General features: G+C 41.3%; 1 protein-coding gene across 2 annotated transcripts in view; it reads left to right on the top strand.

The window, feature by feature from the left end:
• Nucleotides 1-5,855, top strand: part of LOC144270814 (BOS complex subunit NOMO1) — a 32,779-nt gene extending 26,924 nt beyond the window's left edge. For both annotated transcript variants that reach the window (XM_077827613.1, XM_077827612.1), the window contains 5 exons: nucleotides 1,308-1,418; nucleotides 3,138-3,239; nucleotides 3,472-3,591; nucleotides 4,641-4,733; nucleotides 5,358-5,855. In XM_077827613.1, coding sequence (XP_077683739.1) covers nucleotides 1,308-1,418; nucleotides 3,138-3,239; nucleotides 3,472-3,591; nucleotides 4,641-4,733; nucleotides 5,358-5,489 — 558 coding nt within the window. In that variant the 3' untranslated portion in view covers nucleotides 5,490-5,855. The remainder of the gene's footprint in view (nucleotides 1-1,307; nucleotides 1,419-3,137; nucleotides 3,240-3,471; nucleotides 3,592-4,640; nucleotides 4,734-5,357) is intronic.
• Nucleotides 5,856-27,175: the final 21,320 nt, after the last annotated feature.

The raw sequence follows: 27,175 nt of genomic DNA, 5'->3' as shown, positions 1-27,175 counted from the left end.
TCACCAAGTACTTGAGTCTAGGGAATTAACACAGGACACTGTTTCTGGATTTTCTTTACCATAGACAATGAAACATTAGCTAGCAACTCTGAAGGATTTTGTTTCTTAGCATGTGCAAGTCTTCAAATTATTTATTGTATGCTTATATTTTACACTTAATTACACATGGTAGATATCTTTTCTGTTTTCGTTTGTTTATGTGGTCCAAATCATGAAGTCCTCATGCAGGCAAAATTACCAGTTCAGCTCTGTAGATCTTCATAAAATTTAATAAAAACCTCCTGAATTTAAAACTTATCAGATTTCATGAATATTCCTCCATTGTTAAAGATTCAGATTAGTTGCCTCTCATTTATCTCTTGACATCCAGCAAAGGTTAATTAGCCTGCCATTAGTTGTTTAAAATCTTTATGTGGAGATGGTCATTACTCAAGCTAAAACGGTTGCCTGACCAGGCTTTCCTTCACTGCAGCAAAAGAAAGGAGCAGAATTCTTTAAGCATTTGCACTCTTCATGCTAATTGTGCCTGCTCCTTAGGTGGGAGGGAAGAGGCCACCCAAGTTACAGACAACAAATCAGTGCTAGTGTGCTGTGAATGATAGCCAATGTACACCAATGTGTCCTACTCTCATCTTAGCTAGCATGCTATTTCCTTCCTGCTGGAGAAGAGCTCTGGGTTCTGTCTTTCAAACGTATAAGACCCTCCAGATTCCGCCTACTCATGATATAGCTAGTTTTGAGGTCTACCACCCCTTGACCAGTGTCCCTTTTTGATATGGAAAACCAGAAGCACCCGTTCTACACACAACCACTTTTTTTAATTGAGGTTATTTAGAAAAAATATTTTTGTCTCACATCAATCAGAATCTGGTGTTAAAAGCACATAGTATTTAAATTTTAACTCTGCTGGAAAGGCCTGGTGGAGAGGTCATGTGCAGTCTTGCTTTGCTGCCTCTCTCCCTCCCCCCCCCCCCCCCAAAGAGGTTAGACTGTTTCAAGGATGGTGGTCTTACAATTTAGCCTACATGTTCTATATTTCTCTATGCTGGTCCTAGTTTAGTAATACAGTGCTTGTTACCATGGCACCAAGCAGCCTTATGCTGATAATGCATGGCCCGGTATTTATAAATGAGCATGCTGTGCTCAAGCAATGGAGAAAAACCAGTTGTGATTGGAAACAGATTTCAAGTTTCCATGGGACTATGATAGTAGGAAAACCAATGTTTGTTTCAAATTCTGAGCAGCATCTGTGTTCTGTTAATTTTCCCTCCTAGCAGTGTAAATGTTCCAGTATTTGTATATTGCAGGTTGGTAACAGTGACATCGATGATGTGAATATTATAGCATTCCGACAAATTAACCAATTTGATTTAAGTGGAAATGTGATCACATCTTCAGAGTATCTCTCTACATTATGGGTAAGTGTAAAGTCAGCCCTTTGATCTTACTCCAGCGTATTTTCCTTCAACTCCAAGATAACTATGTCTTAGGTCGCTAGCAATTGGTCAGTAGCCAGACTATAAATTATATTCGGATTAGTAGTGACTCTCCAACTACTTACTAAAGGTGAATTTGCATTCTAGTTAAAGTTGAGATTTCAGTGACTGGAGACACTGAAAGTAACGTGCTCTCAATGGTACTGTCCAGAGCTAAGGAGTAGTGATCTCTTTTGGACTGGCCCAGTGGCTCTCTGATCTAATGGTTTGCTCTTCCATTGGGAGAGCCTCTCTGTAAAGAGAGTAGAACGTTAGAATTGAGATCTGCTATCTGGATCAGAGAACTGGATTTAACCCTAAAACAGCTGTGCTGCTGGAAGTCTTGACACATGGTTTTATTAGGGAAAAGAGATCACATGAATGAAAACTTATCGTAAGAATATGCACAGTCAAGAATACAGGTGTGTATAGCAGTATAGGAAATGAGTAGCATGGCTGAAATTTTTAAACTCGGGTGCCTGAAGTTAGGTGCTGAAATAATTTGGTCTCATTTTCAGAGGAGGAGCTGAGCCACTCACATTCACATTAGCTTCAGTGGGAGATGGGGGTGTTACAGGCATCTGAAAACAGGCCAAATTGTTTCAGTGCCTGAGTATAGGATTTAATGCTGTGTTCCCCAGCCTCAAACAGTTGCTTTATTTGGACTGTTAATGACAATCGGGAAAATATTAAAGGCAAGATATAAGGTTACAAATAGATTGTCTCCTTCTCCCTTCAGTTACCAAGACCTTAGTTTGAGGTCATTGGCTTTTACCTGAAACCTCAGAAGCACCAAATGCACAGAACAGGAGTAAAGGAAAAATGCCTTGCTCTATGGCTGTGTGTGTGAATGATTCTCTGCTCTTTCAGGGGAATTCATAACCTACAAGTTAGTCTGGGTGACTAAGGCAGCTTATTCTAGAATGAAATATATTTTCAAGTTTTTAAGCCTGCACGTATGTTCTGTTGTTAGTTTTGATCTTACACCCTTTGATTCTTGCATGCATCCTGCAGGTGTGGGTGACTATAGCTCTTGTATTTTAATGCAGAGGTTTTTATCCTGGAGAGAGATGCATTCAGGATTGGCATAAACACAAGTCAGAGGTTTTGTGACCTCAGTTTAGCCTGTTGTGGATGCATAAGCTGACAGAACAGCTGGCAATCGCTGCTCTGGTTGGAGTCGAAATCTCAGAGATAAAGGGCGGAATTGATGAGAATTAGCTGTCCTGCATCTGAAAGGACTGTACATGGCCCTTCCAACTGCCTGGTCAGTGGAAAAGGAAGAGGTTATGTTTGAGCATGCAAAATTCATTAAATTGTAAGGGGAAATATAGAAAACAAATTACCGTGAAGGTGCAGAAGTAGTTTTTATAAAAATATATAAAATCCAAAGCCCTAGTAGGTACTTAGGAGCAGATGAGCTTTTACAAGCCTAGAGATCTCAGGTTACAAGATACCAAGCCAGTTTGTGGGATTTTAAACTTCTGTAGTTTGACAGTGCCAGGTGTTCTAAATTGCCGGGTTGCCTTCAGCATTTTCTTTTAAAATCTGTGCACTGTACTTTGAAGTGCTGTTCTCCCTTAATACAGGCGACGTCTACAATATTTATCACAGTACACCCTTGTAACTGTCTTTCTCTTCTGCTTTTTCCCCCTCTCCCAGGTGAAGCTTTACAAAAGTGAAAATCTTGACAACCCAATTCAAACAGTCTCCTTAGGCCAGTCCCTATTTTTCCATTTTCCACCACTGCTCCGGGATGGAGAGGTAATATTAATGATTAATTATTGGTTTTATTCATTTCCGTTTTTTGTAAAGATGTTAGCGTTATTTCCCAAGTGCTTGTGGCACAAATGTGATCTGTGCGTGGTGCTGGAGCAAAAGGTGCCTCGGAAGGCTTGCAGCTTGTTAAACTGACTCTTACATTTGAATCTTCTCCTGGCTATGAACCTGATATTTTCTACTGGAGCTGGCAGTTGATTTTATTTTTTACACCCAGAATTATGTGGTGCTCTTGGATTCCACACTGTCCAAATCCCAGTATGATTACACCCTACCGCAAGTTTCGTTCACGGCCACTGGATACCACAAACACATCACTTTGGTCTTCAGTCCCACTGTAAGTATCTAGTGTTCTAACTTTTTCATTTCCAAAGTTGAACTTGAGGTATTGTGCCTGGGTATTGCAGCTTGTACGCTTCTCTAGACTTCCATTGAAGCCTATGGCAAGACTTCCATTAATTTCGTTGTCTCCCGTGGAAGTCTTGCCATTGATTTCAGTGCAAGTTGGATCTGGTGCACAGAGGAACATGCGTACATATGAGGCCTCAAACGACAAGTGACCTAATACTTGTCATATAAGCTGCCATACCTAGCGCCTGTGTAGTAAGTGATGGCAGTGGCATGAAAGAGTTGCAGCCATGACACTGTAATTCAGATCTGCTAATGGCTGAAATGTGTTGGGGTTTAAAAGGTAAAGAAGTTGCCATAGTAATTCCACAATGACTCTTAGCCGGGTAAGGAGTGCCACTTAGGAGAGTCCTTAGTTATCACTGGTAAAGAATGTGACTTGGAACCAAGACTGTCGGTTAAAGCGGGGGGATTCTCCAAACTAACATGGAGTAAAACTCCCTCCCTCCTGGGGGGGGGTCTTAAAATGTATGATCATGCTCTGCCTCTGCCAGTGTAGTCATGTTTTCTGTGTGTGGTACTTAAATTGATGGTTTCTTTTCTGCTTCAGTGTACATCTAGACCCCAGTGGAATAAGAGGGAAACATGAAATGACAGTTTTGGGTGAAGGATGCAGGTGTGCCTGAATGCTCCTCTGGTAGTGTAGTTGTTGTAGAATAGTCCATGCGACTGGCGATATTTAGGTATTGTGTCAGGTAAATCACAATGTACCTTGTTAAAAGCAGTGTAGTGACTCACCTTAATGCATGAGCTTTAAAAACAAACTCCCCAGCTAACAGGTGAGCTGAGCTGAATGAAGATTGCTTCTACACTGGAGGACGTAGTCCTCCTACAATGTCACTTGAACAGGAATTGGTCACATAGTAAGTGGTGAACAACTCTATTGTCAATCCAGTTTTTAGTCATTTAAAGTTGAGAGATTTAATAGGTAAAACAGCAAGAAACTTTCTGAAAACCAGTGGTCATTGTGGTTTGCAGAGAAAGTTGCCTGAACAAGATATTCCCCAAGGATCCTACATTGCATTGCCTCTGACACTGCTCCTGCTGTTAGCTGGTTACAACCACGATAAGGTAGGAAATGTTCTGTTTTTTACTATTCTAATACTCCCCAGACCATTTTGTACTGCGTTGCGTAAAATGGGGGTACGCTGATGTGGATGTCTCAATAGAAGTAAGAAAACAGAGTTAAATGTCAGTCAACAAAAGAAACAAAATGCTTTAGAGTTTCTTAAATACCTGCATATTTAATTTTAGTGCTAGTGTTTTAGTCCCTATGCTGCTTCTGTGTTTGGGTCAGCTGGTCTCATGATAGTCCTGGAAAGAACAATGCCAAGTAACCAATCACAGCTGTCCTTGATGTAAGTTTATTGTACTTCCTTCATAGTGACCAAAACCTCTCTTCTCTTTGGGATCAGAACACCAATGCCGTTACATGTTTTGCTTGTTGGAATTCAAAGTAGGCATTAATTATTTAATTTCAACTAGACAGAAACAATATTTGAGCATTTAAGATTTCCAGGAGGTTTGGATTAGACCCCTTCCCACTCAGCTTACCATGGTGGTCTTTGAACCTATTGCACAAAGGGCATGTCTACAGTTTGTTTGTAAAAATGCTTGGCTGAGAATTACTACAGTGTTATAATTCTAAATGCATATACCATCATAATTATGTCCTGCTTCCCCTTTCTTTCCCAGCTTATTCCCTTGCTGTTACAGCTGACAAGTCGACTGCAAGGAGTGCGGGTGCTTGGACAGACAGGTTCAGACATGGGTGGCCCAGAGGATGCAAAGAGACAAGCAAAAAAACAGAAAACAAGACGGACGTGAGGTGAAAGGAATGATTGCATGAAGTGACACTTCTGTCAGGTTGGAGCCCAAGGAGTTTGAGAAGCCTGGCCACTAAACCATATTTTTGATGAATCTGTGGACTTTATTGACTTGAAATTTTTATTATACTATGTGAGCCCTTTGTCAGTCACTACATTTTGGCTGTAAATTTTCTATGGCATCTACAGATTGTCTTGTTTTAAAATAATGAATTGAATGGCTCTGTTGTCACTCTGAGCCGTTCTTCCATGCCGAAGACCATTTTTGTCTCCTTATTGGAAGCCTCCTGGTGGTCTAAAAATGTAACAAATTAATCTTCACAGATAACTTTGAAGGGACAGTTCTAATAAAAATGGTTTTGATTTACCTCTCAGCCTTTATTATTGGGAGGGGACGGGGGGTGTCAGCTTCCTTATCTTTCCACCCAGCCACTTAATTCTATTATATCAGCTATTTGGGAGTTCTGTTAAATCAGTAGCTCCATGAAATATGAAGTTTATATGGATCTGTATGAACTGGAGAACTGTATCTTGGGTGTGTAAATAGCTCAAAAACTCAATTTAAGGTTAGCTGTCATTTGCACAGCAGTGTAATCAATGCTTGACCAGTGACTAAATTATCTTTAGTTAAATGCCAAATATTTGCCTGGCAAAGATGAAGACAGTGCTTGGCTTGATGACTAGTGTTAATATCTGATATATATGCCCATGTTCTCACTGCAAAAGTTGTGTAAATCTCAAGTTTATGTCATAATAAACCCAGGGTTGTGAGTTCAATCTGTGCCAAAAATCTGGGGCAAAAATTGGGGATTGGTCCTGCTTTGAGCAGGGGGTTGGACTAGATAACCATCTGAGGTCCCTTCCAACCCAGCTATTCTATGATAATATCTATGATAATGTGAACTGTGTAGACCTCCAGTTTTTCATGAAGTGGATGCAGCAAGTTATACCTTCCTTCCTGAAGCATGCATCATAACTGCATCATAACTGCAATATGCATGGCCTATGGTCTTGCCTTTTCTGAAACTCTCATGCCACATGTGACTGTTTTGCCAGCTGGAAGGCTGCCTTTAAGTTGTTGTAATTGATTTATTTATTTATTTATTTAAATTAGAAGAAATTTGAACTGTTGGAATTCTCAGACAAATGCAGTCCTAGTAAAATAGAGCACAATAATTAACTCCTACTTCTTGATGACTCTCTCTTTTGATTCTTGTTTGAAGTGGGCAGTTAGGCATATAGAGTTTAAATGTTAACGGGGCTTTTTACTGACAATTACCATAAAGGTTTAGAGCTTTTGAAAGATGCACATAAACATTTCTTAATTGTGCACTGACATTGATGCTGCCAGTGAGTGGCGATGTTCCTCTTTACAGGACTTGAAAGAAAGTTAGGTTAAATTAAACATTTAAACCCAAAAGACATTACCACTGTCAGAAGAAGAGATCTGGATGCTAAAGGTTTCATGATAGTTTTGTGAATACTTTTTACATTAGTGTGGGCCGAAGTAATTAAAGTTCAGTACATTCAGTGAACGTTCTCCGTCAGCTACTGTCATTGCAGCACACACACAACCTCTCCTTTGGAGAGAACCTGTGTTAAGAATATAAAATGAAGAATGTTGGGAATGCGATGGGAAAGTGGTTTACAGCATTTGAACTTTTGGGATACATTTTCAATAAATTATGCTCTATTTATTGACCTCTTACTTTATATTGCCATGATGAAATATAGATATCCTTTGTTTTCCTATATAACTTATTCTAAAAGCAAGCTTGAATTGTTAACATTTTGATTTTTGTTTTTAGTGTAGTAAATATTAACTTATGAAAGGCTGGTCTGGGGAGGACAAAGATGCAGATTTAAAAAATACCCGAGGGAAGTTTAAATGTTCTAATTTTGGTCTTGTGGAATTTACTGATGGATTGACATTTTAAGTAGTATCCACTTGCCTCAGCCAAATAGCTCCTATCTTAGGGTAAATCTACACATATGATTGAAAATGTGATTGTAGCACAGGTGGGCAGCCCCTGTCCTAGCTTTAACCTAGTTAGCATGGGTAGCAACAGTAGTGTAGGTGGGTTAGCAAGCCAAGTATGTACCCAGATTTCCTGCATACTTGTATACGTGCAGCTAGTCCATGCACCACGTCTTCACTACTATTGTTACCCATGCGAGGCAGGTTGAAGCTGGCACAAGTGTAACGACCCATGCTATAATCACATCTTTACTTGTAGTCTTGACATAGCCGTAGGCCCAACTCTGGCAAAGGACTTACATTCAAGGCTCTAGGATGCCATGAGGAGGACCATGTGAGTGCAGTGTATGGGTCTGTGTCTACACTCTACAGCCCTCTTCCTAGGATTGGGCCCACACTAAGTTTATACATAGATCTTTCATTGCTGGGAACTGTAAGAAAAATGTAAATGCTACTAGCGTTCTCCGATTATATGAACACATCTTAGAAGGGCAAACCTGACGTTGAGAATACGAGACTCACGAAAATTACAGCTTCAGATCGAAGGAGGCTTCATTCTTTTAAATGTATTCTGTTGTGGGGGGGTCTTTCACGTGACTCCTCAGAGAGAGGCTGTCTGTTCTGTACGTCACCAGACTCTCTGGTAAGGAGGGGTATGCCCCAATGTCCGTGACCAAAATTCCCTCTCCTCTTCCCTTCTTGCAGCACATCAGCTGCCTATTCAGCTTAAAGTGCTTTGGAATGGAGGGTGCAGCACAAGTGTGAAAAATTAATTCTAATGAGGATCTAGCTCTCTCTTTTCAGGTTGGCAGAAAAGTCAGAATACATTTGCAGAATGGGAAAAAATAAAGCGTGTACTAAGAGCCAAGACTATTTTCAGAAGCTCACCTGACACAATAAAAGCAAGGAACTGGTGCCCTAGGTCAGTGCCCCAAATTTCATGCGGAAAACCTGTCATCAGATTTATAACAGACTCAAGGAGAAGACTGTTTTCAGTTGAGTGTTGATCAGAGCTCTTTGCATATTGACTCTCCATCTCTCTCATTTACTCTGTATGCAGATATTATAAGGTTTTTCAGAAATTCACAATTCAAATGCAGAAACCAGTGCCCCAGTTTAGGAGTATACTTCGCATCTGAGTGCTTAAGTAGACTTCCATGGTACCAGGTCTGCCTCTTTCTGTAGACTTAAATATGGGTTGGATTGGACCTTTGCCCTTACCTTCTATTGAAAATGTCAGTGTTGCACATGGGTGCGAGCTCCTAAGTGGATGCCTGTTTGACAGTTTGCATGTAGCACAAGTGCAACTGTCAGATTGATGGATGGGTCATGTATTTAAATCATCAATAGGATGTGTGAGCATATTTCACTTTAAAAATCTGGTTATCAAAGGACTTCTTTAAAGAATTGTATCCACATACATGGGAACAGACCATATAGACTTGAAAATCTTGGATTCTCCCTCTCCCAACCAAAGAGATGACTATACAAATATGCTGAAAGTTATGACTGATATAATACTTCTCCATTTTTCATTAACATCAGGAATTAAAAACAACATGGAAAATTAACACACAGGAGGTATATCTTACTAGGGAAAAAGTAATCTGTTTTTCTCAGATACCAAATAATCTAAGACCTAGCTAATTTATTCACTCTGGTTACTTGAAATATGACAAATGTCTGAGTCTTAGTGGCAATGGGACTTAGAATTAGAAGTGGTCTTCAGTTTTGTTTTTTTCCATAACATTTTTTTCCAACTGCAGCATTGGTTCCTGTATATTATTTGTGTGATTCTTCAACAGTGTAGCACATGTGCTTAAGATTCTGTTGTTTAAAAATGAAATGGATCATTAAGATTGAATGTTTACAGTGTATTATCTCAATGATTCAGTTTAAATCATAATGCAGCCTTTTTATTACAGATGACAAATCAAGGCATATTCCAAAAGCAAAAAATACTTTGTTTCAAAAATAGCTAATGTTGATTTAGTAACACCTGTGTAGTTGTGACAGATAAGGATATTTACAGGAAATCTCCCTGAAAGACCTTATTTCATATAATTTATGTATTATATGGGCCAGGATTGTATGTAACTACTCTAGGGAGGACATGTGAGACCTGGGAGTTGAAAAGACTATATTGAAAATGTGCCAGACAAGTATGGACTTCGGGGATAATAAGTGTTAAGTGGATTTCCTGGGGAATTCTTAGGGAGAGGTTAAAATTCCCCAATTTGGATTATGCAAAAATCCAGCCCTTTGAAGGCTGAAGACAGAGTAGTTGGCTGCTGATTACCTGTTTCAGAAGACCAAGATTAAAGACCTGAGCTTTATACAGAAATGGCTGATCTGCCCAGCCTTTGTTCTGGATCTAAGAGGGATGAAAATATAACCACAGGGAAAACTCAGTTGTAGGGTATGAAGGACTAAAACCTACCAGAGCCATAAGTTGGAATTGAGGGTCACTGCGGGTAAGATTTTAGCATGCCTGTAGGTTCTATTGTTGTTGTTAATGTTATCTCTGTAATGCTTTTTACCTTTAGAAGAAATATGCTTTTAAGGAACGATGTGGTAACATCACTGTGGGCAACACACACTGGTCGTAGCCCTCAGAGAGAAAGCAAAGTAGAGGCGCTGGCTTTTTAGGCAGTCTGGCTTGCTAGGGCATATCACAGTGTCAGGAAGGGAGCTGTGCAGCATTAAAACTCCCCAGTCAGCCAGTAGTGAGAGACAGGTCTCCACCCAAGAGAGATGGCTGGGAGCCAGTGAGTGTCCACGAGACAGCACCGAGAGGGCATACAGGTGCAGTTACCCTGAAACTGTGATTGATAACTATTGTTATTTATAAAACAAAAACACTTTAAAAGCAAGGCAATGAATAGTTAAAGATGTCAAGTCTTGCAATGTCCATGAAATAAGTATACGTTTTAATCAAGTATAAAGAAATATATATTTCTTAATAGTCCAGTAACCTTAACTCCAATCTAAGGACTTTAATGTACTCTCTTGATCTGGATTTCAATATCAGAATGTTTTCTAAATGAGTTCCCATTGACTAGGGGAGAAATACATTTTTCAAATGACTATTTTTTGGATAGCAATTTCTTGAACATTATATATGTAGGTCAGGAGGAAAAGTAAGATTAGTGATTTATGCTCAAATTCGGTAGGTATTTCTGAAATACAGGGTAAAGAGCTGGTTATAGTGATTGATACACAATAGGACATCCCAGCTTTACCTAGGCTAGGAGATCCCACAGCAGGAAATGAGGGATCCATGCAAACCTGCCAAAACAAGAGAGAAAGATAAGGGAAGAAATGTGAGGCCAGCCCAGGCTGACCACAGATGTCATATGTGACCTGGATAGCCAGAGTTGTCCTTAGGTGTTTTGATTTCTGCTGGCGGTATGTGAACAGGAAGGCGTGCTGTTAGTGCAACACCCTCCTCCATTTATCTCAGACTCCCATTTGAATCCTGCTGTACTTCTCTTCTTTCATTGCATAAATCATATGCTCTACATAGTTGAAGTGTAGCTAGAAAATTTGCATTTATTAATTTGAGAAATTAAAAAGCCCCCTCCCCAGCTCCACCCTGCTGAATTCAGGACTAGATTCCATACTACTGGTGTTAGAAATTCTACAGAATCTATAAGAAATCAGTGAGAGTTAGGCACCTAGGCAGTTTTGAAAACCCCCCCAGGCACCTATTGGCATTTTTAGGTGCCTAAATACCTTTAAAAATCTGGGTCTAAGAGATTTACTCAAGATCAGAGAGAGTCTGGGGCAGAACAGGGAATGAAACCCAGACTAGCCACCTAATTACTGAACCATCCTCCCTCCATCAGTGCGGGAGTGTTCCCTACTGTGTGTTTTGCCTGTACATTTTCAACCTTCAAGTAATAATATTATGAGCTGGGTGAAATTGTGTCATTTCAGGAGGTCGGTTTAGACGATCTGGTGGTCCCTTCGGGCCTTAACCTCTATGACTTGTTGAGATTGAGAGGTGTGAGCTCATCTTTCTGTTAACCTAACTGTAAGGATAAGCCCACACCTAGGACAAAAGAAGTGAGTGAACCTGCACAGGAGTTTTTGCTGAGTATTGCGGCATGTGTATGTAATTCCTGTATATGGATAATGTGTTTATCGCCTAGCTCTTTTGGCTTCCATTATCATTTTAACTCTTTGTTTTTACTGGAATCAACATTATTGCCCTCTTATTTAAATAATCTTCCACTGTCTTCCCCCTCAGTAGTCTGTGGCTTTTGAGGTCATTTGAGCCTAAGAATTTCATTTCACTGGACAATTGTCTGAAGCCTTTTTTTCCCCCCCCCATGGTTCGTATTTTATGTTCCCTTTATAGCTTAAAACTATGTTTACATGAAACCCAGTGATATATTATGATAAAACATCAAACACTCACCAGAGGTTACAGAATTTATCCTATCTAGAAGCTCACTAAACAGTGAACAATAAACCTGTTCTTTATTGCCTCCAGGAGCAGGCCCAGTGACTCTTTCTTTACTACTTATTCTTGTGGACACCAGTGTAATTAAACCTCCACCACCAAGATTCTAGCTCCTTTGCTTACCACTGTGAGCTTAGTCACTTTGAATTTATAAAAACATGTTTTTTGTAAACCATTAAACTTCCTCCAAAAGCTGCCCTAATATCTGGCAGGGAAAAAAATCACAGGCATTTTTATTTAAAAAGGCAATTATTTTGGTTTTATGGTCTCTAGTTTTTTCTACATTATAGAATATCCTGCAAATCCTAAGATTTCAATTAAAGAAAGTTAAGATTCCCTCCAGTTCTACAGTGGGAGGCATGGGGGTGAACCTTCTTAGATGGTCTTGGAGCTTCATCTAGGCCCAAGGGTCGGCCTCTGCACATCTCCTTGCAGGATCAGGGCCTGGATTGCTCTCTGCTGTTAAGATATGCGGGCCAACTGGCTCCAGCCATTCTAGTACAGCAGCACTGTTGGGACATGGAGACTTTCTTAAAAGGAGAACTTGCCTTTGCTTAATAAACAAGGAAACCAAATAAAAAAAAATTAATGTCAGAAAAAGTGTTTGCATTCTGCCCACAGCTACTGTTGTGCACCCCATTAACCTTCACTGGGGACTTGGATTGGATAGTACTATAGTCAATAAAGGCAGAATGTAGCCTGCAGAATCTTTGTTACTGGTGATGATGAATGGGAGCGGGGAAAAGCCACCTTGACTATTAGGCCTCAGTGCTGCTATGAACTGCACGTGAAGCCTACTGCTATCAAATAGGTGCTGTGTAGACACAGGTCCACCCACGTATTGCTCATGGCAGAATGAGGCTCTTAGAATCTAGAAGGAATTTGCTGTCACTTTCCCAGTGAAAAGGATGGCTTCTCAAACGGAGACAAACCATGTCATAGTGACACACAATAAAATTGGAACTTGTGATGCCACTTTGCAGAGGAGAAGCACACTTTAAATGTTGTAGTTGTCTTTTTTCACATGTGTATATATAAAATCTGCCAGGGCCTGTGCCTGTCTATAATTTCCCTCACCAGCTGTCTGATGATTGTTTCCTTTGTCCTTCCATAACAATTACCTGCCTGCAGACTCCCTTAGAACTGGGTGAGTCACTTCAGTTGCCCACTCCACCTGCTAGTTAGAAACATTACAGGTGTGCATTGGTTAGGACTCAGTATAATTTCATCTTTTCTATATATGAAGTTTGATCCTCCTACATCTGTGTGCTCTACCTCTGCATAGCTGGTTATCTCCACCTTCCACATCTTCCGTCATGCCTCATCTACAGTAACATGTCATTTATCTCTGCAGCCCTGTTGAACAGTTTGAGCCTCCACTTATGGCTGTCAGTAACTCTCAATGTAGTACTTCGTTCCTTTATATTTAGATACCTGAACCTTATCTTTAGTTTATGGAGTTGATGGTATGATGGGACTGCCTGCAATGGCATGTAGTCAATCTGAGACTGCTAGCAGCAAATAACTTCAGCGGTTGGTGATGGGACGCTAGATGAGGAGAGCTCTGAGTTACTACAGGTAATTCTTTCCCAGGTGTCTGTCTGGTGGGTCTTGCCCACATGCTCCAGATCCAACTGATCACCATTTAGGGTCGGGAAGGAATTTTTCTCCAGGTCAGATTGGCAGAGAACCTTGATGGGGGGGTCCACCTTCCTCTGTAGCATGGGGATTGTCTGCAACTTGAATCATGATTTGAGGACGTTAGTAACTCAGCCAGCGGTTACGGGTCTATTAAAGGGGTGCGTAGGTGAGGTTCTGTCGCCTGCAGTGTGCAGGAGGTCAGACTAGATAATCATGACAGTCCCCTCTGACCTTAAGTCTCTGAGAAGTTGCTGTCTCATTTGCATTTCTTTCAATGTGTACCAACAAACTGAGTGCTCTCATCATTTTGAATTAACGTGGTTATCCTTTTCCTGATGCACTTTGTTACCTTTCCAGCCAATAATTCACAATTTCTCAGTTGGCAAAGCAGACTGGCTGCAAGGAGTAGCAGAGACTCTACAACTGCTACATTCACTGGCTCTCTCTATTGCTAGCTTTTTAACTTTTATTATTTCTATTCTACCTGAGACATTTGCCTTAATCTGCCCCCCTCTGGATCACCTTGTCTGTCATCACATCTATGGCATACAGCACTGAGCCTCAAGTCACTCTAGAATGGTTTTGTTTCTGATAAAAGACAAGTGGCTGAGTGGACAAGAAACTATTTATGTAACAGGACCATTAATCTATCAAAAGAGGGACCCAAATGAGGTGTCAGCATGGTAAGAACAAGTGTACTCAACATGGCCATGAAGAAGTGAATGGCTCCAGTCCCTGAAAGAAACTGCTCCTAAAAATGCTCAGAGATGGTCACTGATTCTAATTAGCCATTCTCTGTTGCTTATATGATAAGGCCATGTTTCAGCAAGGTACTAAAGCATGTGCGTAGGCTTACTGAAATCAATGGGATTATTAACATCATTAAAACTAGGCACGTCTTACGTACTTTGCTGACTTTGGGTTTAGTAAGGTGGCGGCTGCTATTTTTGCAGGACTGCGCGTGCTTTGCTGTAGGAAATGGCATCTATTTGGTGAGGGCAAGTTTAAGGATGGGATTCTCAAAAGAATCCAAATGATTCAAGAACACCGGTCCCATTGGCTTTCAATAGTGCTTGTGCATCCAAGTCACTTAGGTGCTTATGAAAATGTCACCCATTTAGTAAATAGGATTCAGACTCTAGTGTGGGTACTGAGAGCTCTTGGGTTGTGTCTTGATTGTTTAGAATGGTGGATACTGGCTGCTGGATTGAAAGAAGAGAGTGAACTTTATTTTTACTGGTTGTAGGACCTGACGAAGAGACAGTTTGTCTTTCCTCGAATACCCTTGCTTCTCTGTAAATTCCCATGTAAAGAGAGCCAAAGTTCATTTGACTGATGCTATTTGTGCTTTGGAAATAATGTCTTTATATTTATCTGTGTGGTTAGTCTCTAAGGTGCCACAAGTACTCCTTTTCTTTTTGCGAATACAGACTAACACGGCTGTTACTCTGAAAGCTTCCAGAGTATGAGTCTATGAGCTTACTATCCTGATGGGAGGGTGGCATATGAAGCCAGTTTACAGGATTGGGCCCCACATTTAAAAGAGACTGAGGTATTGTGAGGAAGAAAAAGAAATTCTACCCACTCACTTCCATATCATCAGCATTTCAAAGAGGAGCAGCGACAATGAATAAATTTATAATAATATGTAAATAATACTTGAAACAATAATATGCACCAGTAATTGTCAAGGTATAATAGGGTAATATTTTCAATGAGTCATCACTGAATTTGATTTGCATGCACATATAAAAGAATCCAGCTTAATAAGAGCCAAAGGAGTTGCTCCTGTGCTTCTCCAAAATGATAGTTTCATACAATTTTAACCATTTAGTCTGGGATTTTCAAAGGTGTCTAAGGGAAATAGAGCCCAACTAGCACTGAATTTCAGTGGAAGTGGGCACCTCGCTTCCTTTGGTTCTTCTGAGAATCCCAACCTTATTTGTCCGGATTTTCCTCCCCACACTTCCTCCCCAAATCATGAAAAAGGAGAGGCTCCTTGAAAAACTGGCTAGCCAGCTAGCTGGACACTGTGCTACCTCACGCTGGTGCTCTATTAGCTTGGCTGTTCTTGTTTTAAATAAAGAGTAGGCTCTTAACTTTTACTGTAGCAAGGCTTCCTGGAGCATTGAGGGCCAGATTTTAAAGGGATTTAGGTACCTAAAGATACAGCTCGGGCCTTAGAGAGATTTTCACAAATGCTTAAACAGATTAGGAATGGGAATAACAACTCCCGTTATTAATACTTCGCTCTTATAAGGCTTGATCCTGTGCCATTGAAATCAATGGGAGTTTTGCCATTGACTGGAGTGGGAGCAGGAGTAGGCCCTTATAGCACTTTTCAATGATAAGTCTCAAAGCAATTTATAAAGTGGTGGCATTAAGCTCATTTAACAGGTGGGGAAACTGAGGCACAGACACTTACCCAAGATGACAGAGCAAGTCGGTGGCAGAGTCAGGTTCCCTGATTCCCAGGCCACTGGACCACTTTGCATTCTCATAAGAACATCATCACTTCTCAGTGGCAGCCTTAGGCACCTGCCACATGCAATCGCTGGGGGCAATGAGGGGGCCCCCTGACATGGTGACTCAGTTACTTGTCCCCGGTAACAAAGAGTTGTAGTGGAGCCAGAATGTGCCTACCTGGGGGGAGGATGCCATTTTGCTCTCTATTTTCCTCCCCACAGATAGGAACCCCAGAACTGAGCTGCAGGGCCTTCCCCCTCCCCACAGGACAAAGGCCACAACTGACACTCCTCGAAAAGAGGGAACAGGAAATATATAAATGGAGTAGTACAAGATAAAAATCTCCTCAGTGGTCCAGCTAGCTTCCCTGGTCTCCCATTTTATTACCTTTCTGGACAGGAAGGCTGGATGTAGCTACCTTTGGACCTCGTCCTGAATCAACCAGAAGTGTTTCTCAGTGCTTTCTTCCCTCATGGGACAGGCTAACGGCTTCACTCTATTTAAAACAATGCAGTGGTGTCACCGTTCTCCCATTGCTGTTGGTACTCCAGCTTCCCGAGAAGAGGTTCTCCCTTCGTCCTAGTTGTGTCTATATAACACCGACAGACCCTGGTCGTCAGCGGGCGTGATCGAACCTGGGGCCTCTGGGGCTTAGTGCATGAGCTAAAAGCCAACTGGCTGTTAAGCAAACTCATTAATCTCTCACTCTCAAAGTGGTCTCGCTGCCACTAGAGAGGACAGAACACCACACCCAGGAGGTGTGTTGGTTACATACTTCCCCTAGCTGAGGAAGTACAGCCTGGCTTTAGAGACTTCACCGTTGAAATCCAGGCCGAGCCTCCACTTTTAATAACGACAGACCCCAGTTGTTAGGATTGAACCTGGGAACCTTGGGAGCTAAATGCATGAGCCTCTACTGCATGAGCTAACAGCCAACTTTCTGTAGAGCACACTCCTTGTTTGTCTGTCTGTCTGTCCGTTGCCCTCCCCCTTGTCCTTCCCCCCTGGGAAAGACCACCACACTCAGGAGTGTGGGTTACATCTACACCAGGGGGTAGGTCGGTTTAAGTGTATCACTTAGGGAGTGTGGATTTTTCACACCCCTGAGCAACGTAGTTACGCTGACCTAATTTCGTAGTGTAGACCAGGCCTGAGAGTAAACGTTTCTGAGAGAACCTGGACTTCCTCACTGAAATCGTCCTCATGTCAGTGGGAGCGCTTCTGGTTCCTAATGTCATATTGCCTGGATGCTGGCACAACATCTCCAGATCACTCAGGGCTTGTCTACACAGAGACATCCAGGAAAGTTCATCCAAATGAACTAAAGGTGTGAATTTGAAGTGGATTAGTTAAACAAGTGGCTCGCAACCTTTCCAGACTACTGTACCCCTTTTGGGAGTCTGATTTGTCTTGCGTGCCCCAAGCTTCACCTCACTTAAAACCTACTTGCTTACAAAATCAGACATAAAAATACAAAAGTGTCACAGTGAACTTTTACTGAAAATTTACTTACTTTCTCATTTTTACCATATAATTATAAAATAAATCAATTGGGATATAAATATTGTACTTACATTTCAGTATATAGTATACAGAGCAGTATTAACAAGTCATTCATTGTCTGTATGAAATTTTTGTTTGTACTAATTTTGCTTGTGTTTTTTATGTAGCCTGTTGTAAAACTATCAAATACCTAGACTAGCTGATATACCCACCGGAAGACTTCTGCATCTCCCAGGGGTACACATTGAGAAGCAATGAGTAAACCACATGAAACCTCTATGTGAACAATATCATTCAAAATTAAAGGGGTATTAATTTGGTTTAGTTTAATTCCAAAGTGAATTCAATTGAATTTAATTAAGGCCACTTTAATTCTGAATACCCGCCTCCACACAGGGATTTAATGTGGTTTAACTCATCCACTTCAAATTCACACCTTTAGTTAATTCGGATTAATTTTCCTGGATGTCCCCATGTAGAGAAGCCCTGAGGTTCTGATCCAGCACTTAAGCACAAGCTTTAAACTTGTGCTTAAGTGTTTTGCTGCACTGAGCATTTGTGGCTAAATAGGATGTCAATCTCCAAGGTTATCAGGTTGGTACCTTTTGTCAGCACGTAGACAGCTCTTCTACAACAGAAAATACAAACACTTCATGCAGCCCTGTTTTTCTGTAAACAAAGGTTGGACTATGCAATCAAAAGCTTTCCCCCTTTGTTTGCTGTCTTCATTTGTTCAAGTACTGGGCAAATAAATGGAGACGAGAAGTGACATGGAAGTTAGAAAAGGCAGAAAGTACAGAAATGCTCTTGGTTATTAGTTTTTATTCCATATTATACCATGCAACATTTTTCTTCTCTGTCAAACTAATTAGTAAGAAACTCTATCCATAAAAAGTGCCTGAGCTTTTTGCTAGGTCACTGAGTACATGTTCTTTCTGGTAGCCAGTGTTGTCTGTGATTATTGTGTTCATTAATTTTAATAATGGAAATAATACCCTTGTGTTGGTATATATTAGCATGTCAATTTCTGTCCCAAATGGAACTTCCTCCATGTCCTTTGTCAGTGCAGGGCGGGGGGAACACAGCAACTAATGCAATGTCAAATCAGCCTTAAAAATGCAATTTTATTTTAACTGAACAATAATTTAGTGTCCATTGTGGTATGCAGGCTGAACTAGGGTAGTAATGGTGCACTGTTATGTTTTGGATGTGATTTTAGGGCACATAAAACATATTTGAAAAAAAGAAAATCAGAAAAATTGTTAGGCTCTGAAAGCAAGATATTAAATATGTAGCCTTGTAACTTTGGTTTATGTCTACACACCTGGGTTCTGTTCCATAAGCTTAAAATGCATTATTATATGTTGTCTTGTACATCAGCCACACATGTTTTGGTAGCACCAAACGTAGATTCTTCAAAGAGATTGCTTCAGTACCAGGGATTAAACTCAGTGTTTTATTTGTTTGTTTAGTATGTCTATCACCCTGTAATGAAAATAAAGCTGGCTCAGAGAGAACGGACCACTCTGCCAGTGGAAGGCTAAAGCATATGGGATCCAAAACAGTCTTGTAAAATCAGCTGACCCAAGTACAACAGCCAAACCAGATGAACTACGCCTTGATGATGACATCTGCTCCAAGGAGAGGGTTGCTGCAGCAACGGGGCTCTCCTGAAAGCAAACTGAGCAACTACTATACGAGTTACAGTACTACTGGGCCTACTCCACTCCCGTGAAGCACTACTGCAAGAGGCTGTGGAATCTAGCTGCATAGTCCCTTGAACTTCCGTGTCCTGAGGGATGAAAGCACCTGTGGGGCAGAGGGGAAGGAAGAGGAACTGCGGCAGAATTGGGCAGTGCAAAGCAGGTGTAACAAGGACAGGAGGAGCTGGGGAAGAATTAAAGTTGCGTCATTCCCTGCTGTCATTCCCACTGGGTTCTAGCTACCACAGGACTTGTCCATTTTTCCACACTCACCTGCTAGGGTGTGATCCAGTGCCATCTACTGACCTATCTACAGCACCAGCAGAGAACTCTTCCTATAAACTATCCCCCTCTGCCTAAATCCTACAGCATGCTTTCTGCTCAAGAACGAAAGGTAACTCAGTCTGACACCATGCTAGGAATGGGATGCAAATCATATCACAATCGCTAGCAGATGTAGTTTAAGAGCCTTCTTGCTATTGCGGTGCTTTAGACGGCTCTGGTACCTGGTTCATTTTGCTATCCAGCCATTAGAGTGTCACTCTGAACTAGAAACTGCAAACTATGGCTTCCTCCGCTCTGATATGGATCTGCTTAGATGCTCTTCCATCCTCTTTTCGTGTATTTTTCTTTAATTGTTTAAACCTGGGATGACTTAATCATACAGCTAGCAAGACTCCTGCTGCTGGTTCTGGTGATCAGAATCTAGCTGTGCAGCTGAAATCATTTTTGCCTAACAAAGCTCATTAAATAAATTAGAAATTATTGTGCCTTATTAACTTTATTAGTTTGAATAATTTATCCAATAATTATATTAAGCATCAAAGTCAAAATTCTACATCCAGTAAATTTGAATGGTTTTGCATATTCTACGTGCCCTGAGAATCATCTGCATTCATTTGCCTAGTAGCAACATATCTTTAAGGGATAACATTGTCATGGGCTATGGAAAGGCTACTTAGGAAGGATCTTTGACATCACTTTTCAGGATGAGGTCTAGTCATGCTCCGGAGGAGTAGGAGGGGTTACTTTTGCTTTTCAGATACATTCTTTTGAAAGGTATTTAGGTTTTGCTGTGCTCCGTGTTGTGACACCTAACTGATCTAGAAGCCTCTATCATTTTCAAAAGGCATTTAGGAGCCAAACAGCCCATTGAGAGTTTATGGGATTTAAACTCCTAAGTGGCCTAAATCCCTTTTGAAAATGAAATATAGGTTTCTAAATCAGTTGGGCATTGCAAAGCTGAGCACAGCAATGCCTAAATACCTTAAACATTGGTACTTATTAAACATTAGATTTGTCTTTAGAAAATATTGGTTAGCATTTAATTAAGCTAGCAGGGAGCTGAGAACCATGGCATAAATACTGTTTCATTATTATTGTTATTTAGTATTTGCAGTGGCATCTAACAGCCCCAACCACAATGGAGACCCACTGTGCTAGTCTGACTCTGAGGCCCCTGGGTGGTTTGTTACTCTGTGTCAACAAATATGTTCAGGCCTGGCAAACTCATTACATGCAACACACTGTTTTCATAGTGTTTATCCAAAAATGTGTCTTGTAAGGTATCTACTGAAAGCTGGGAGCACATTGGTCATTAATATCCCTGTGCAGTGTATGCATTACCACTGTCTGAGGAATTATGTACACCTATTGACATTATGCTTTAAAGTCTGTAACAGGGCAGAGTGGACAAACAGGTCTTCTGCCAGACAAAAGCATGTCTATGCAACTCTCCCTGTCTTTGTAAATTAAGCATTGGGAGCTGAAGACAAGGGGAGTTACATCTGCAAGTGAAGTAAACAGGAAAAATGAGTTAACATGGGGACGTGAAGGTAGCAGGGCACCAATGCACTGCAGAACAAGTGACGGCGATATGCTTCAAAAGGAGACATTTCAAAGGTTTACTGGACTATAAGAAGAAGGAAAAAGAACCCCATTGACTGAAGAAACCCCTTGTAGTGTATAGTGGAATCAAGAAATCTGGATCCTGGTGTGACTGAAAACCAGCCAGCTCTGCAGAAAAGCTTTGGTGAGAGACAGTTTTAGGCAAAGGTTTGTACAGTAGCTTGTTAAGGTTTAGACTCTCAAAAGTGCATTATACTTTTGTTTTATTTGTAACCTGTTGCTCTCATTATTTTTGCTCACTACAGCTTGGATTCTCTGTTCTTTGTCACTAAGCTTATTCCCTTTTTATTATAAACAAGGGGGCTGTGAGCCATTGCACCAAACTGTAAATCCTGTATATAATGGAAACCACTTCAAGTCAGGGAGTGCTGCAGCACCCCCTAGTTCCAGCACTAGGATTATAAATTCATCTCTCTGCTGTGATATTAAGTAAAACGGGCATCATCAGTTGAATCCAGCAATCTGGTGTGTACACCGTCTCTTGGGAGACAGTGGCCTTGGTAATTACTGAGAGTGCCCAATGGCAGGGGCTGGACTCTACAGTGAGACGCTTCTGAAGTGTTTGGGAACTGGAGTTGTTATCTGAACCCACAGCTGTGGTAACTAGTCTCTGTTTTTTTAGGCGGTGTCAGCAAATAAATCAATGGGGGACACAACAACTCCGTCTGATAAATGATTAGTACACACGAGAGCTTCCATCCCAAAATCGTTGTTTTTATTGAAGACAAAGTACACATCTAAAATAGCAATTGGTGCAGAGCACCCCACAGAAATGTAGTTACCCAAAGTCTGAGGTGGTGTTGAATGACAGCAGCAGGGTTCCCATGGCCAGCCTTCTGCCTAGCTCCTGTGGAGTTTTTAGGTCAGTGACTCCTTGCTCGTAGAAAATCCAAACTTCTCCAAAGTACGCTTTCTAACTAAACTCCTGATGTGCTTTGTCCGGAGAAAACCTATAACTCATGATAGCCCCAACACGCTAACATTTCCTTAGCAACAGCCAATAATAATTCATTATTCTACTTAGCAGCAAAGCAGCTTCAGCCAAAAAAACAAACAAACAAAAAATGCCCACTTCAAAACCCAGACACTCTATCTATCCCAGTCAGTAAAACTGCAGCTTGCAGCTGTTTGTGTTCTGTCTGTCTGACCCCAGGCCAGATTATTCCTATGTACCTAAATGCTGGAACTTGGGGTGCTGCCACACCCCCTGTCTTGAAGTAATAATGATCCAAATACATGGTTTCCACGTTCAGCACCCCCACTATAAAAATTGTTCCAGCACCACTGCCTATGTGGTGTCGTGCTTCCAGCCAATGGGGGTTAAGTGCACAAAATGTCCGCTTTGTACCTCAATTTCCCTTTACCAACGGATATGGTGATACTTAATTCTGCCTCAGCTAATGTGTGTGCAACTCTGAGTGAAACCAGGGGGAGCTGTGTTTGCAGACTGGAAGGCTGTACTTGGCCCTTTATACAACTCTGTGAGGTTCTCAGGTGACAGGTGCTAGGTAAGTTCAAAGTGTTGTTGTAATTATAAACAATACATTAATGTAATAATCACCTAGCTAAGGTAGCACTGACTACTATAAATGATGTTTAGAAAGAAACCAATTTACAATGAATTACCCGCTGATGGAAAAAGTAAACAAAAGAATACAGGAAGGACACTATCAAGGCTTGGAAATACAGTTTGATTTATATTAAAAATTGTGATGAGGAAAGTCCTTCAGATAATAAATATTTAGGGCCTGATGTCCAGAGGGGCAGGGCAGCTGCATGTCTCATTGACTTCAATGGAAGTCATGGGTTCTTAGAAAATCAGGACCTTAATATTTAAAAAAAAAAAAATTGCACTTCATCTAGAAATTTGCCCCCAACACCAATTTTATAGGCCCTTGTAAAACAGAGTCTACTGTGAAATGAGAAGGTGCTAAGAACTAGGCTGTTCTGAGTCTTGTGTGCCTTACTGCATTTATGCAGCATAACAGAAGTGTGGTGGCTGGCTTCTTAACTCTCACAGAGCCTGATCATCAGCTCGTTTTCCTAACACAGAATCTTAAAGATTTCCCTTCCTGTTAGCACTGTCCCTTTTCAGTCATGTTGGCTTCATCCTGCACATCACAAAAGGAGAACAACAGCAAATGAATATCCTGCAACTGTGCCTTTCCATTCTCCTCACGGTCTTCTCATATCTCTTGACAGAGGGCTGTTTGCTAGTTTCTGTTTTTTTCTAATTTCCTTCTGTTTGACAGTAAAGGGTATAATACGAAGGGCCATCTGTACCTCTCTGCTGAGGATTATTTGGTTTGTGGGAAGCTCAATGGAATTCTGAAGAATCAAATCTGCTTTTCATTGTAGGGAATAGGTTTACATTTCTGCTTTAAAAATCCAACTAGAAAACAAAATCTATCCAGTGTGCTCAAATGCTTACCCAACCCAGGAAAAATGCATTTCTTTGACCGGCTGGTCCTCTTGCCATTTATAAAACAGACCCCAAAATGATAGCTTTAGTTATTAAAACTGAAGGGAAAGAGTCCAGCTGAATCACCAATGTGTTCTCCAGCAGGTGTTAATATATCATCTGTTAAGATGCCTCTGTTGGTAAAGGTTACTTTACTTTAGCTGAAAATATTTCCTAGCTTTATAGCATGTAATCACCAGCCTACATAAGCTAACCTCTCAGGTTTACAGCTGCTTGACATATTGGACCTAAAGAGGATGGAATGTTCTTCTAATGTTCTGATTTTTTTCTTTCAAAATTATTTTTTGTTTCCAAATGAATTTGATATTATATTATAAATTATAATCTAAAATTGAAATTAGAATAAAACAGGTAGATTTTATCAAGATGGGACATGTGGTTGATCCAAAATCAAATTTTTTTAATAAATTTTGTTTTGCAGGAAATTTCAAAAGTTTTTGGTTTTGGCCCAACAAACTTCAAAATGTCAGAATTTCCCACAGAACAGAAATTCTAAATCTTAACCAACTCTGAAAAAGAGTTGGGGATCATGGTGGATAAGCAACTGAACCTGAGTTCCCAGTGTGATACCGTGACTAAAAAAGCTAGTGCAGTCTTGAGATGCATAAACAGGGGAATCAGGAGCAGGAGTAGAGAGGTCATTTTACCTTTGTATTTGGCACTGGTGTAACCACTGCTGGAATACTCTGGCCAGTTCTGGTGCCCATAATCAAGAAGAATGTTGAAAAAGGGGAGAGGGTTTAGAGACGAGCCATGAGAATGATTAAAGGCTTAGAAAACATGCCTTATAGTGATAGACTCAAGGAGCTCAATATATTTAGCATAACAAAGGGAAATTTGAGGTATTTAATAATGGGCTTTTTAATGTATCAGAGAAAGGTAGAACACAATCCAATGGCTAGATGCTGCAGCTAGATGATTTCACACTGGAAATAAGGTGTAATAAGGTGTAAATTTTTAACTATGAGAGTAATCATTGGAACAATTTACGAAGGGTCGGGGGGGATTCTCCATTACTGGCCATTTTAAAATCAGGATTGGAAGTTTTTCTAAAAGATCTGTACTGGAATTATTTTGGGGAAGTTCTATGGCCTGTGTGATATCATAGGAGGTCACATTAGATTATCATAATGTCCCTTCTGGCTTGGAATCTACAAATCTATGAAAACTATCAGAGCATGCAGACCATACAGCACAAGCCCAAAACTTTTATCAGAACCTTATTGTTCTGAAGGACAGCCCTAAAAGCTGAGAAATTCAGCTGGATATATGATATATTTGGGACCACGTGGCCTTCATTGGTAGGTGATGGATTCCCTTAAATATCCCTTTTGACATTATTATAAACAAATAAACTTCACTCCCTGGAAAGGCCTAAGGCCTCACTCTCACCCAGAGTGGGGAAACGAGGGGAGAGGATAAAGCAGATCAGCTGCATCCATCTCAAGGCAAGCCAATCTGAACCCAGGGCTGAGCCCCAGCACCTCTGGGCTTGGCAATTCATAGCCCTGGCACCTCTGGGCTTGCCACTTCAGTTATGAAAATAAAAAATTGCTTGAATCCCGGCATCTCTTTCATTACAAAATAAGCTCTGGGTCCCCTATTTGGAGTCAAGGTGGATTGGTTGAGCACTCTGCTTACCAGATCTGTGGAGGGGAGGCACCATAGGAAATACCTCAGGGAGTTTTGCTTCTGACAGATTGATTAATTGAAAGCTCCAAATTTGAAATGTCCCCCTTATATCATTTTCGGGCAATTTGGCAAAAGAAGGAAAGCTGCTTTTTTGCAAACTGAAATCTGATTAGTTTCACATAGTTCTGGGCTCTCAAACTCTACATGTTATTGTCTGAGTTGGACCGATATGGTGCTTCTCTAGCTTCAAATCCTCGACACAGAGGAGTAAATCTTGAGTTGCTTACTATGCAGCCTACTTACTCTAGCTCTGGAGGAGGACTTCAAAGGCTTGGGTTCTATTCCCACCTCTGCCATGGTCTTCTCTGCCTCAACTTTCCCATCTGTAAAAGGGGAATGATACTGACCTCTTTTGGAAAGTGCTTTGGTATTTACTGATGAAAAATGCTATGAAAGAGCTAGGTATTACTATTAATATACTCTTCTGGGCCTGTGTGGTGGGAGTTACACACACACACACACACACACACGCTCATGTTCTGTAATCTTGGAAGTGAATAAGCATTTCTGACAAAGAATTGAAATGCAGTGCACATTATGCTAATTATTTCCTCCTTATTTCATCTTTTTTGATTCTTGCTGAGTTTCCTGTCACAGCCTTAAATCTCCTTTTTGAAGTAGTTTCCTTAACTGAGGGGAATCTTTTTGAGTAAGCTCATGGTATCATTCAGGTTGCCAACTTTCTATTTGCAGAAAACTGAACACTGTTTCCCCACCCCTTCTCTGAGGCCACACTCCTGTCCTGCCCCATCTCAGAGGCCCCACCCCCGCTCACTCCATCCCCCCTCCCTCCACCGCCCATTCTCCCTCACCCTCTCTTACTCATTCATTTTCACTGGGCTGGGGCAGGCGGTTGGGATGTGGGAGGGGGGTGAGGGCTCAGTCTGGGGGTGCGGGTTCCAGGGTGGGGCCATAAATGATGGGTTCAGAGTGCAGGAGGGAGCTCTGGGCTTGGGCAGAGGGTTGGAGTGTGGGAGAGGGTGTGGGTTCTGGGAGGGAGTTTGGGTGCAGGAGAGGGCTCAGGACTGGGGCAGCGAGAGGGGGTGTGGGCTCCGGGCAGCGCTTACCTCAGGTGGCTCCCGGAAGCGGCCGGCATGTCCCTCTGGCTCCTAGGTGGAGGGGCAGCGAGATGGCACCGCCCCCACAGCTCCTATTGGCTGTGGTTCCCAGCCAATGAGAGCTGTGGAGCTGGTGCTCAGGGCGGGAGTAGCATGTGGAGCCCCCTTGGTCACCCCTGTGCCTAGCAGCCAGAGGGACATGCCGTCCGCTTCCAGGAGTTGCATGAAGCCCAGCAGGCAGCCTGCCAGCCCCGCACCAACCGGACTTTTAATCGTTGAAAACTGGATGCCTGGCTACCCTAGGTACCATGTGTTCTGCAAAAGTTTTAATGATAATATCTTTTTTAAAGTAAGGATCCGTAATGTAGAAGTCTTTTAATGGTCCAGCCTGATGGGACCATGAGGATGTTTAATCAGGAACCAAAATAAAGAGCCAGATAGATTTATAACAGCTCATAAATGTGTAAAGTACCAGAAAGGATTTTACTCAGAGCATGTGTGCCAGGAGTCTTCTGATAAATCACAATGCATCACATATGCTGCATACTGTACTAGTGAGATTATTTAACCTGCAATGTATGCACTGCAGTCAGATTGGGACACAGCCTCTTGCTACTTCATATAATATTTTCCTTACACTATAAGTGGACTTATTGAATTTGCAAAAGAAGAAATATCCCTTACAGTTCCCCACCTTGCCCCCAGATCAGCAGTAAACATGAGGCTCAGTTTACATGTTCTATATAAAAGTCTAGTGCAAAATAGTAGCATACATATGCATGGAAGCA

Source organism: Eretmochelys imbricata, chromosome 10, assembly GCF_965152235.1.
Source record: "Eretmochelys imbricata isolate rEreImb1 chromosome 10, rEreImb1.hap1, whole genome shotgun sequence".
NCBI lineage: Eukaryota > Metazoa > Chordata > Testudines > Cheloniidae > Eretmochelys > Eretmochelys imbricata.
The sequence above is the reverse complement of the archived record's forward strand: the minus strand, read 5'-3'. Positions and strand labels throughout refer to the sequence as shown.